Raw genomic sequence first — 14,129 nt, 5'->3', positions numbered from 1 at the left:
GCCTTTAAGCCATCTTTACGCTTTCTTTAAGCCACCTTTAAGCAATACATATAGCTTAAAGGTAGCTTAAAGGTGGCTTAAAGATCGTCTTTAAGCTACCTTTAAACACCTTTAAGCTATCTTTAAGGAGGACTTAAAGATGGTCATTCATCCTGTGTTAATGGGCTAGTCCCATTATTTAGGGTGCAAGAGTTGTAAAGTCTAATACAAATAACAAAAACGATAGAGATTTTGTGATACATTATTAAAGCTAGTAAGTTTTTGATCGTTACAATATATGTCTGGAAAAACTCAATGTCACACCCATTTATGTCGTAATTACAGATTTAATTCATTCATTGAAAGTGTGTGTGTGTGGGGGGGGGGGGGGAGTCTGGTTCATCGTATCATTTAAAAGAAATCAAACGGAAGACGTATTCGTTACTCGTAACGAGATTGTATCTAGTTTAATAAAATTTTCTTTTTCTCTTTTTTAAAGCGTTGAGAACGGATACATCAGAGTAAAAACGGAATTTCCAGGACATTCGGTACAATACAGCAGGGATGACGGTGCCACGTGGTTTGATATCCCGCATGAGTGGTTTCTCCGAGACAAGCAACCTTTCCTCGTGCGATCTTGGTAATATTGCCTAATTGTGTCTTTGTTGATTAAGTTAATTCAAAGTTTGCTTGATTTTGGTATATTTTATGAATATTGCGGTCACTATGCTAACAATTTATAGTTTCGATAAAGCCTTTTAAAAATCACGGTTTCGGTCATTTCACGGATTTTTGTGAAGCTAATGAATGTTTCTTTTCTGTTATTTTTTTTTCGAACTACAGTCTTTTAGACGAAACCAGATGTAGTAGAACAATCAAGTTTTACCAAGGTATGTTCATCAATCACACAACTTCTTTCTTAATTTCCTTTAGTATTTAATGACTATAAAAACAAGCATCCTCCCTAAAAATGTGTTAATTTATTTTTGAAGATGAACCTGCGCCAAAATCAGAGCAACATCTAGTAGATTACATTTCCGAAAATGTCGAGACGAGATATGAGGTGATAAGTAACCTAATCAACGAGTGGCAAAACTTCAGCGCAAGAATATCTCTATACAACAAAGGAGAGAGGGACCTGTCCTATGGAAACTGGGAGATATATTTCAACTCTATCCGACTTATCCAACCTAATGACTATCCTTACCCGTCTGGATATTTACTCCCAGAATGCAACATGACTGTACATCACGTGAGCGGAAGTCTGTTCAAACTGACGCCGACGGACAATTTCCGTCTCAATCAAAAGAGGGGTCTGTCTTGCACGATCATCTGCAAGTATTGGCAATCCGCCATCACCGACTCCATGCCAAACTGGTACGTCGCGGCAGACGCAATGAGACCGAAAAATCTTACTTTTACCGAAGGCGAGGATTTGAGTTATGTAGCGTCCTTTGTTAGACGGGAACAGTACATTCGATATCCTACTGACGGGTGGAAGCCATTCACAGCGGAAGAAAGGTTCGATAGAAATCAGGCGATGACCGTTTCCGGGATGCCCGAGAAACGGATTATACCAACTCCTGTCGAAAATTTACTGCAATCGCAATCCGTGACCATTGACTCATCTTGGGTGATTGTAAATTTGACGGACTATATTAGTGAAATTCAGTTGATTTCTGGTAAGCGATTTTTATCCATTAGTCGTTGATTTAAAAAAACATAAACAAATGCTGGATACATACCTGAACGATTATTAGACACATCTCTCTTTTAAGTCAAATTTGGTCTTTATATCTTTGGTACTAGTTTGATTTAATTACTGCTGTGCAAATAAGAAGTTAATATTTCGGGCTATATGATTAAACGAAAAAAAAGTACCGTAAAACCCTAGTCACGTGACCAAAAATCACCAGCAGTTAACGGCGTATGAAGCAAAAATGGAATTTATCGGGCAACAGTTGCCATTTCATCGGCCTTTGTCTCGGCCGTTATCGACCTCTTTTTTCCTCGGCCGACCAATTTTATGTCCGTCGGGTAAGGTTATAATTGTTTTCCGGCAGTGGCCGATTTCTAGTTGAAACAGTCGGGGAATGTGTGTATCGAGCAACACTCGAACATAGTCCGACCATCGGCCGACAGTTTTTATGTCTGTCATCGGTCAGTCGACATTTAGGCATTTGGATTTTTTTCTTAAATGCCAACAAACATCGATTGACGGCCGAAAATAGACCTAGGGTCGACTAGTCTTTAAGATGGGCTGAAGAACGATCGACCTTATACGGATTACGTTAAACTTCTACCGTCTATCGATCGATAATCAACAGCCAGGCAACGACGCCATGCTGCAGACCTTCTTCGTCTAAGAATTTAAGCAATGCCAACGTGGTTTACTATAGCATTGAATCATTTATTTTTGACGTCGTCGTGTCAATAACTGCCGTCAGGAAAGCAGACAAATTGAATAACGCGCGTTAGCGCGTTATTCAATTTGTCTGCTCACCTGACGGCAGTTATTGTGCGTTATTCAATTTGTCTGCTCACCTGACGGCAGTTATTGACACGACGACGTCAAAAATAAATCATTTAATGCTTATATTTACATTCCCTTACTGAAGAAATCAGTTGTTTACTTATATAAATCGATATAAAGTGCAGATCACGGAGGGAGTGAATAAGAAACAGCAAGAACAGCTGTTTTGTAAAACCGGTTTAAACTGGTTTTCACATAGACTGTTGAGATGAGATCGACGAGCATGAAAATATAATCCATGATAAATAACTCTTGAAATGTTGCTTTTAACAATAAAGTCAACTTTTTGTTGAATAATTATAAAACATGATGTTTTGACAACATTCATGAAATACATTTTTTAACCGATAACATAGAAATCACTGTTTGAGAACTACTTATGTAAATTACTCGTAAATTCATACGCAGTGAATAGGTGTTGCATTTAGAGGCATTTAAACATCACGGAATTTAATGGAAAAACACAGTCGAATGTAAATATAAGTGGGTATTCAGTAATTGAAAAATTGTTTATGTTTTCGACCAACTATAAAATCAAACTGTGGCTCAACGATTTAAGATAAAGAGACGATTCACCGACTAATAAATATTCAAACTTTTGAAGATATTGGTGTTACTAGAAATTACTGTGGAATCATTTAAATTCGTGGAGGCCAATTTTCGTGGATCATGACTTTTTTGCTCTTTTGAGGGGGTGTAATTTCGTGGATGGGTCGGTTACTGTTTCAGTAACACAGATAACTCTTTATAAATTTGTTTTCGTTGAGGATTTAAATTCGAGGGGGAGGGCTACCCACGAATACCACGAAAATTGAGCCACCACGAATTTTAATGATTTCACAGTAATGTGACCGCTCTGCGTCTTACGATACCGGTGTCGGGCAATCATGTTTCTTCAGCCGACGATACGAAGTAAATATCGACGTAAATGTGACCTTGACATAATCGTACACGTGTGCAAATTCACAGGCAAATATATTTTCTACCGCAAAGTTAAACCGTTCACAGTTTTTATGTGCTATTATTACAATATATGATATCTTAAACAGATGTAACTAGTTAAATAAGTTTTTACGTTCTTCTGCAGATTTGCTGACAATACAAGTAGCAGCCGCGAAACCAACTTCAAAATACATAGAAATAATCACGGACAATAGCATGACTGTCCTCAATAACCAGGAAACACAGGACGAAGCATACATAATCAGTATCAACCCAACCAATATCGCCATTACTGTAAGGAAACCTTGCGGGGTATTTTACGCCTACCAAAGTCTACGTAGCTTACTCAACACTAACAAAGCTTTACCCGTCGGCGACATCAAAGACCAGCCTCGTTTTCAATACAGAGGGATGCATGTTGATGTCGGAAGAAACTTCCACACTAAAGAGGAGATCTTGAAAATTCTGGACGCGATGGCCATGTATAAGTTGAATAAGTTTCATTTTCATTTGACGGAGGACGAAGGCTGGAGACTAGAGATTCCCGGACTTCCCGAACTAACAGAGGTAAACACACTTAGAATAGAACCGTTTAAAGAAACATTTGAACTTTTGGTGGGAAGTTACTATATAGTTTGCCCACCAAAACAAGCTGTCAAACATTTACCTCCTTTCTTCTAATTCGCTAAGAGATCCTCATTGATATTCATAGACTGTCAAAACCGTTGCTCTGACTTGTGAAACTGACGCTGTCTTAGCGAAATATACATCTCTGGATGAAGTCGGAAGATTGTCATTGCGTTCAATGCATGCATATTTATTAGCCAATGGCTGAACAGTTAACCATGTGTAGACCCCGCCTTCATCAAATCTGAGTTTTTCACGTTCCAATCTCATGTTGAAACGGCTCTAAAAGTATACGCTGTCTTATTGTTATTCTGTTGAATTATTGGGCATCAAAACTGTGTGGCAAACTTTGCTTTGATTTCATGTTTTCAGAGATAGTTGTAGCTTACTGTTGAAATGTTAATTTTTAAGAAAAAGTTATCTATCGACAAAATGTTGTCTTCTTGAATAATTACCGACTTGACTATTGAGAGGTCCATGATATCCACGCCGTACATTGTAATATTCTCATTAAAAATCTAAAGACACGCAAAAAAAGAATTTCAAATGAAAAAAAGAAATTCAAATACAATTCATGTCGAAATGGCACGCAATCACGACATCGGCAGTCATGATTCAATTATGTATACTGTATACAGGGTTATTTTCACCCCGTATTATTTTTCCCATTTAACCATTGCAAACAGTTTCGCCCCGTCTTGAATTCGCGCAGAGCCAGTTGTGTTAACATTGATATTATTTGCAATATAGAATTAGTCCAGTCTTAAATTCGCCCTTTGACAACAAGGACGAAAGGGGCGAAAATAAAACGGGGCGAATATTTCCCTGTATACAGTGTTATATCAGTAGTCTTCTTTTTAGGTGGGATCGAAGCGATGTCACGACCCAATGGAAGAAGAATGCCTGCTCCCACAGTTAGGCTCAGGGTCCAATGGATGTAAACTTGGCTGTGGGTTCTACACGGTCGAAGACTACAAAAAAATCCTGAGATATGCGAACGCCCGCCATATTGAAGTCATACCGGAAATCGATATGCCCGGTCACTGCCGTGCAGGCATCAAAGCCATGGAGGCTAGATACAGGAAGTACATGAATTATGGGAATGAAACTGCAGCTCGGGAATTTCTCTTGACTGACTTCGCTGACAAAACTCAGTATCTGTCTGTTCAGATGTTTACGGACAATGCCATTAACATCTGTATGGACTCTTCCAAAGTCTTCATACGTTACATCATACGGGCTATTAAGAAGATGCATGCAGATATACAGCCATTGAAGGTGTACCATTTTGGAGGTATATACCATAATTTGTAACAGTAACTCTCAAACGGGTTTGCTGATTTGATTTTATGAAAAAAAAAGGATTCTTTTTATGCTACACGATTCGTTGATAATACATGTAGTATTCTTAGTTCTGATATTTCTGACATGTACATATAACATACCCATACATTCTGTAAACTCTCCATGAATGAACTGTTTATATTACAAAATTCATAAGAAAAAAATTGTAGTACTATTCCCGTTATTCAGGTGACGAGATAGCTGGGGCGTGGAAGGACTCTCCAGAATGTCAGACCTTTGTGGCAAACTCGGCATTAAATGATGTAGGTGAATTAAAGAAGTATTTCGCCCATTTGATGACCCAGTTAACGAATGACGAGGCGCTGGTTGTAGCGGCCTGGGGCGACGGGTTGAAGGAAGGACTGACTCCATTTAATCGATCCGAGTTCCCTGGTCAAAGGTAATGAACTTATTTTAAAAAAGATCTTTTTTCTTTACAAGCAACAACAAAACAGTGCTACACAGGCTATTATTACTCACGTGATTTTAATGTTTATTTCACAGGGAATCCACGTGAATTGCTGCACTAAAAATTAACTTCATGTTAACTTTATTTTAATGAAACTTTACGTGAAATTCACACAAGGCTTCAAGTTGTTTCACGTGAATTTGACCTGAGACAAAAAAGGCTATGTATTTATACATTTCTATGTATTTAACTTTATGATAAGGTACAGGAATTAGTTAAAAAAACAACCGTTATTTTACTCAAAATTCAAATGCTTTTTTGTCTGGTTCAAATGTTTGATTAAGCACTGTTCCAAGAGAAAATGATGGTATTTCGAGCACTAAGAAATAAATTGTTTTGTCTATAATAAATATACATTGATTCTTAATTTAAACATTGGAATATTTTAGAGATGTGATCGCCTATAATTGGGAGAACGTCTGGGAGTGGGGCCAAGGAGACAAGGCGTATAAACTGGCTAATGCTGGCTATAAGGTAAAGACGGGGATACGCATATTAAAATCTGGCTAATGCTGGCTATATTGTAATGTTGGGGATACACGGATTAAAGTCTGGCTAATGCTAGCTATATTGTTATAACGGGGATACACAGATTAAAGTATGGCTAATGCTGGCTATATGGAAAGGACAGAGATACACAGATTAAAGTATGACTCACAGTTTCAGGTACACATTTTAACACATTATTGGTCTGAATTTCATATCAATTTCGCCTCACGTGAATTTTTCGTAACACTTAAACATTGATATTAACATAAAATAACACCAAGTCTTATAAATTTCGTTAAACCTAGAAAATATCAAATTCTGACATGATATTTCAAATCAAGTGCATATTATTTGGATTATCTCCCATGATCTACATTTAGCGGAACATGTTTGTTTGGTGGGGGTTTTTTTCAGATGAAATTCAGAAATGAGAGGGAATTTCGCGACTTTGCGAATATGGGCTTTCCCCGCAAATATTTTTGAGGCGTAATTGTGTACATTTGCATGTGATTATTTGACAATGCATTTTTATTGCAGTTGGTGCTCGGGTATGCCGCTCACACTTTGATTACGTGTATGTGTGATGTTTTAAAATGCGTTATTATTACAGGTGGTGCTCGGTCATGCCACTCACCTCTATTTTGACCATCCTTACGAACCGGATCCGGAAGAGCGTGGATTCTACTGGGCGACTCGGTTCACTGACACTCGGAAGGTCTTCGGCTATGTACCTAGTGATATATACAAAAACGCCGATATCGCAGGAAACGGACAACCATTAACCCAGGATCAGATCTGCACAAACAATGGAACGTGCCTGCAGTTGGAAAGGCCAGAGAATATTATTGGTAAGATGGTTCTCTCTATCATAGATCACTGCTACATGGGATTTTCAGTATAGACCTAATATTTCTTTTTACACCTGAATTCTTTATTCTTTTGAACAGGTAATCTTATCATATTTAGTTGAACCTTGTTAAAAAATATGCGATGTATTCTTCCTGATTTAAGTTATTACATGTCTTAAAATTCCAAAAATTCCAAATTAAGAATAATTATAATTTCGTATGCTAAGTTTTACGCATACAAACTTTGCTTCTGTCATGTTGTAAATTTTGTATTTACACCCATCCAGTAAATTCAAAATTTAAAACATGGCACTTCATAACCAACCTTTTCAATATTTCCCAAAGAGAAGGAGAAGAATCGAATCTGTTAGTTGTTAGAATTTGTTAGTAATCTTTGTGTATGCATATAAGATATGTTCTTATCATTTATTCAAAAGGCATGCAAGGACATATTTGGACAGAGACAGTTCGGACGACAGACCAGCTGCAGGAAATGGTATTCCCTCGCCTGATTGCCCTGGCGGAGAGGGCGTGGCACAGGTCAGCGTGGGAGGACGAGGAAAATAAGAGTCAGAGGGTTGCCCAAACCAATGAGGAGTGGACCTCGTTTGCTAAAGCATTGGTGAATAAAGAGTTGGATCGACTGGAAAAAATGGGAATCAAGTACAACATTCCTAAGCCTGGAGGAAGGTCAGTTTTTTTCCGCCACATTCCTCTCTCTCTCTCTCTCTCTCTCTCTCTCTCTCTCTCTCTCTCTCTCTCTCTCTCTCTCAGAGTAAATGACTAATTGTGTTGTTATGGGATATCTTCTTAAAACTTTATGTTATAAGGGAATAAGTAAATTTTTTTTTTAAATGAGTTAACTTAGTACCAAATAAAACCGCTTTGAATTTTTTTTGTAAAGTGCGTAATTTGTTCAAAGTGCGTTGCCACAAAGGTTCTTCCGGCAATAAATGCACATCGTTTTAACAGAATTAAGACTCAGTGACGGATTCCAAAATACGATGCCTCAGCACACAACTCTGATCCACTCTTCATATTTACATATTTTCAGGTTTTTTTATTAGCCTTATAATAATCAAATTTTATAAACAGGCTGAATAATCTCAAAGTAGAGGTCAACACCGCGCTTCCCGGTTTAAATATTCAGTATACGGAAAAGGGGAGGTCTAATTGGCGTGACGTCACTTCCGATACCAACATTTTGCTGGGAACAGATATAGAATTGAGGACTACGTAAGTATCTTTACAACAAGGGATGAAAGTTTAATGGTGCCTTAAAATGCCAAATTTCAAACAAAAATGGTTTTTATAGTTAACAACAAAAACAGTTTCAGTAATGGTTTCTATAATGAATTTCCTTGAAATTTGTAAAAGACTGTGTATTTTATTAACATATTCGATATCTTTTGTCATAAAATACGGATTAACAGAACGGTACAGGAGAAATCTTAATTATTAAAATCAACTTGCGAAAAAATCAACAAAATTTTTTAAAATCATTTAATATTTTATCCTGGAAAGCTTTTGATTATTTATGCTATCAATATATATGTAGAAAACGATTTACATCCAACACAATTTCTTTGTTAAAACAGGTCTAAAAGTGGGCGTGTGCGCAGCTTCGGACGTACGCCGGTTACTCTACGATCACCGCTATTAACTTCCGCTTCCAACCGGAAGTATTACGGCGTAATTCATATTATCATTACTTTAACTTCACTGGTTTGTATGTTGTATGTGTGACCATTGCTTGGACTAAAAACCTTAAAACCTGAATGTTTTTTAAAATTATTTAAGTATTTTTGTTTTTACCTTTTTTGCATACAATACTTTGCTACATTTGATACTTTTTATAAAAAATGTTGTACACGTAATTTTAGTTCGTTTGATATAATAAGAGGTAATGTGTTTTTTAATTGAATATTCCAGAAACCCACATGATCATGCAGCTTTCGAACATGATCTTATGATTTAGTTTTCCCAGTTTGTAAGTGTGTTTTGCACTGGTTTACATGTTCTGTTATTATACATATGTCATGGAATATGGTAACCCCTTCCCTCATGCATTCTATGCACGGGTAATGCTTTTCTTCCTTATTGTGTTTTTATATGTATTGTTAGTTGGGTTTTTTTGCAGCTCAACTTTTTTCAATCTTTTATACTTTTTACAGGGCATAGAATTTTCATTTAGTATGTATATACCTTAAATAGTTTAAGCAGAGATGATAATTTGATTTACAATGATAAAAAATAATAATAGTCTTACATGTATTTTAATTCTTACATAAATGTGCTATTATCATGTTTGTCATTATGAGTTTTATCATGTTAACGTGATCATCAACATTATGTCAATCAACATACGCCTTATCATGACATTATGATCATTACAAGTGTAGCATCACACAATGAACATCATAAAATGATGTTCACAATCATCAATGTATCTATGTCATCATAAAAAGAGTATTGAATAAAACCAAACGCAATCTCATTCTTGTATCATCTGATAATAAAAGGTTTGGACTCGTTTGATTTTGCATTCAGTGAGTTGGTTTTTTTGGTGAGATGAAAATCATTTGGCTAAATAATGCAAATGATTAAACATTGAACCAAGTTTGAGTGAGCGAGTGATACTGTAATGAAAAAATGTATCCACATACTTCTCGTAAAGTGAGGCACCTCGAACAAAGTCATTCGCGGATCTTGGCGAGAGGAGATGTGTCCTTTCTAATATATTTCATTTTATCAAATAAAATATACAACATGACTACTTGTTTTTAATCATTTTGTATATTTTATTTGATAAAATGAAATATATCAGAAAGGACAGATGGAAGGAGGGGGAATTGGGGTTGCGGGCTATTTCCTGAAAATTAAAGTTTATGAAATCTAGCAAGTAGATTCACAGAAAAAGACCTCAAACTCCCCATCTTTGTGAAAAAAAGTATTACCCCTTCCCTTTAAAATGTACAAATTAGATTTTTAAGCATTACAAGTCATTCATGATAAATTAATCAATTATGATTGACTGATATCGGTCACGTGAAAACAACGGGTCCATACCAGGTTACTGAAACGATTTATCTTTTTTGTTGTTTATTGTTTAATGGAGCCCTCTCCAGAGAACGTCAAATTTAAAATCATTTATATTCGTAGAGGGCAATCTTCGTGGATTGTGGGCTAATTTGCGGGGATGTAAATTCGTGGATGCCTCAGTTTTCAATTTCAGCAAAATTTGTTTTCGTTAAGGATATTTATTCCTTTGGAGAGGGCTACACATGAAAACCCAAAGTTGAGCCTCAACGAATATTAATGATTTCACAGAATTAGACCGTGTATTCACATAATGTATTTGTTCAGCTTCTATCAACAACAGATAGGCACACATTTAAGGGAAACCATATATTGTGTTTTTAAATCATCGGTTTGATAAAGAATACACAAACATGTACACGTGTAAACAAGCAGACCAAAGATAATATCTTGTAAGTGAATACATTGCCTCTTAGATAATCATACACATTGTTTATTTATTATCGCTGCCGATTGCTGGAACATCCTTGTGGCAACGCAATATACCGTTGCCGATTAGGTAACAATCTGGCGTCGATGCTATCGTGTTCTACAAAACCAGCGTTTCTTAAACTACAATTTGTCATACTACATTGAAATACATTAAAACTGTAAATAGCCCAAATTTCTGGATCAAATTTTAAGATAAGTATCAGTTTTAAGCTGCAATCATCCTCGTTGGATCATTTTGACGTTGCCAACCGTTCCATTAACGTCACTGTTTCCCGATTACGTCGCTGGCGAGGCAACGTTAATGGAAAGCGCCCATAGTGAACATGTTCGTAAATATATATGATATGGCATCTTTCGTATTGATAATACAGGCGGTAAATATCAAAATCAGGCTTTGAGCGAATTAATTACATTGTGAAGTACTGCTTTACATTTCCATTATTCATGAATTTGGGCATTACATGTAAATTACCATTACCATTACTTAATTCTCTTGAAATAATGCATTACCATTACCATTCCTTTGTGAAAAGTCAATAAGTTTTTGTGTGTTTTTTTAAAAGTATTTTAATAGCTGAATGAAGAGTTTTTGCATATGCTGCATAATATAAAACACTCTTAAACATATTTACAGTTTCATGTTCACTATCAGGTTAAAATTTAATGACCTTCATAAGATTGCTGTAAGTTGCTCTTTTTGATCATCAAAGTTTCAGAGGTTTCATCTTTAAACTGGATCCTGTCGGATTTGAAAATCTAAGATATAATTGTTGAAGCAATTATAGATCAATACACGAATCTTGTATTTGTTATCAGTCCAAACTATTTTACTTAATATACAACACAGATATTGGAGAGAGAGAGAGAGAGAGAGAGAGAGAGAGAGAGAGAGAGAGAGAGAGAGAGAGAGAGAGAGAGAGAGACTATTTTTTCAAATAAGATATAATGTTATATTACTGGAAGTAATTTTTAAGCTTCCAGAATTCATGGTTGGACAGTGCATTCTTTTTTGCTTTCAAGTTTATCTGTTCTCTTTTCTAACAGAACACGGTTAAGAGAACGGGAGGGAGTTGTTTAACACCTCTTAAAACAATAGATTGTTTTGACACTTAGATTATCATGGGGTCATTGCGTGTTGTTGACACATTTTTCACGGTAAAGAATTCACTGAATGCAAAAACTAATTTGAGTAAATTTTTCAAATGATATAAAATTCTTAATAACAGCACTCTTGAATGTTATGAAATTGTGTAGTTACGGATAGTTACATCCATTATTGACAATATAAGAATTGGTTTTTTATTTTATTTTAATCATACAATAAAATATTTTTTTTTTTCACAAGAATTATTTTCCTTCTTTAAAACAATTTTTAATCAAATATAATTTCAGATATTCAGTTCATCACAATTTAAAAAATGAACATCCATAGTAATGCAGAGTAATGTCTTGTAATGTCAGCATTACTCTAGATTTTGGAAAGTAAAGTGTTACATTACCTTTACTTGTAATGCTAAGTTTGTGGCATTACACATTACTAGCATTACTTTGAAAACATGCAATGCATTGCAATGCATTACCATTACATTTAGTATTACCCCAAGCCTGATCAAAATATACCAAAAACTGTGCATGTGTTGGTTGATGCATGGTTAAATGCATCGAGACATTAAAAAAAACAGGTTTGAAAATATTACGTAGCATATTCGATCAAAAAATTGACTAAGCTTTATATGTTATAAGAGGACCACCTAGACTGCATGGTTTTGGGATCTTTATTTTACCGCGTGCACATTACTTAGTTAGTTGTTGGTGTATTATATATTGACTTTTACTTTGGTGTTGGTTAAATAAATCGTTTGGTGTGGAACGCTGAAAGACAGACAATAATATTTTATATGTTACAATAAAACCATTTAGATAAAAAAAAATCTGAAGATTACATGATTTATTTATTTTTTGGAAGGGGGGGGGGGGCAGGAAGTTCAGTGCTCGATGGAAAATTGCAATCGCAACTTCTCGGGCCTTTCCGGCAAGCTCGGAAAAACACCTCGAATGTATTAACTAGGCGTCCATGACAACCCCCCCCCCCTCCTTTTTTTTTATTTTATAAAACTTGATATAAATACAACACATTTTACGATCTGTTGAGATTTGAGCTATACTTCATTAAAGTAAACGATATCCATTAAAATATAACAGAGAAGAGACATACAAGACTGTCTAGCCGATACTAATTTTAATGGGAAGTGACTCCATTTTGTATAAAAATCTTACATCCGGTGATGTTAATACATTCGATGTGTTTTTTCCGAGCTTGCCGGAAAGGCCCGAGAAGTTGCGATTGTGGAAAATTGAAATTTATAGATGAATTAATCTTATAATTTATACTGATAAAACAATAGTGGGTTTAGTAATTGACATTTACGTGTAACGACAATAATGCTTGTATAATATAGTTTAAGAAAATGTCTAATGTATTTTGTAGAATAACGTCGTCACCGACTGTGGCAGATTTTCTCACGCATATGACCATTGTAGTCTCAATATTATACAATAAAATAGTACGCGGAGCACTTTGTGTTGTTGTCTTTTTAACCGCAAACAATTAATGTGAGAAATCTGAACAGAGAGAGGAGACTTGTGCTAAATCTAAGGAATGAAGTGTACAACATTACAGGTTTTAGGTTATTTTTCGATAATAAGTGTTGGCGTCAATATAATGATATGGTAAAAGTGTATAATTTATGTATATTTCGGGGTATAGAGAACTAACAGTAACCTGAACTATCTTATTTGAAAATTCATTTGTGTAGAAATAGGACAGTATATTTTTTTCATAAGTGCATGTTCTATATAGAGATAAGATTCTCCTTGATATGTTTGTTGATAAACAGAAATTGACACGTGCTGAAAACTACAAGATCTTCATCTGACTACGGTCATTATGGTATACGGGGGTAACTTGAGTCTCAAAACGGAACACAACATCACTTTCTCGATAATTTATTAATGGTTTTATATTACAAATTTTGGTTCATTTTAAATTGAACAGACATAAATGTGTCAAAAAAACCCTTCACGAGCCCTGCACGTGGTTTGTTTACAGTAAAAACGTCTGTGCAATAGTATAGAAGGTTGAACCCCGCACTGGCGTCGGAAGCAAATTGAAAGTGGGGGTCTAGACTAATCCTCAGAGAAATATTGAGAAAAAAGTAATTCCCAAAATCATGGAAATCCTAATCCGTGGGGGAGGGGGGGGGGGGGGAGGGAGAGTATACCTATACTTCCAAAACAAAAAACTTATTTACCCAAATATCCCCCCCCCCCCAAAAAAAAAATTATGAAATTCCTAATCCGGGGTCCG

General features: G+C 35.7%; 1 protein-coding gene across 5 annotated transcripts in view; it reads left to right on the top strand.

Moving 5' to 3' along the window:
* The window catches only part of LOC105339984 (uncharacterized), a 311,465-nt gene that overhangs the window by 24,869 nt on the left and 272,467 nt on the right, over positions 1–14,129 (top strand). For 2 of the 5 annotated variants that reach the window (XM_066087550.1, XM_066087542.1), the window contains exons 7-17: positions 479–619; positions 823–869; positions 972–1,661; positions 3,600–4,021; positions 4,943–5,375; positions 5,615–5,825; positions 6,284–6,368; positions 6,994–7,231; positions 7,669–7,921; positions 8,327–8,467; positions 8,830–8,923. In XM_066087550.1, the coding sequence (XP_065943622.1) occupies positions 479–619; positions 823–869; positions 972–1,661; positions 3,600–4,021; positions 4,943–5,375; positions 5,615–5,825; positions 6,284–6,368; positions 6,994–7,231; positions 7,669–7,921; positions 8,327–8,467; positions 8,830–8,923 (2,755 nt within the window). Of the gene's footprint in view, positions 1–478; positions 620–822; positions 870–971; positions 1,662–3,599; positions 4,022–4,942; positions 5,376–5,614; positions 5,826–6,283; positions 6,369–6,993; positions 7,232–7,668; positions 7,922–8,326; positions 8,468–8,829; positions 9,122–9,163; positions 9,768–13,250; positions 13,337–14,129 lie in introns of those variants that run through there. The other 3 variants (XM_066087548.1, XM_066087545.1, XM_066087540.1) reach the window with 3 other exon arrangements.

Source organism: Magallana gigas, chromosome 1, assembly GCF_963853765.1.
Source record: "Magallana gigas chromosome 1, xbMagGiga1.1, whole genome shotgun sequence".
In the NCBI taxonomy this organism is placed as follows: domain Eukaryota; kingdom Metazoa; phylum Mollusca; class Bivalvia; order Ostreida; family Ostreidae; genus Magallana; species Magallana gigas.
This window is presented reverse-complemented; position numbering and strand designations above follow the sequence as displayed.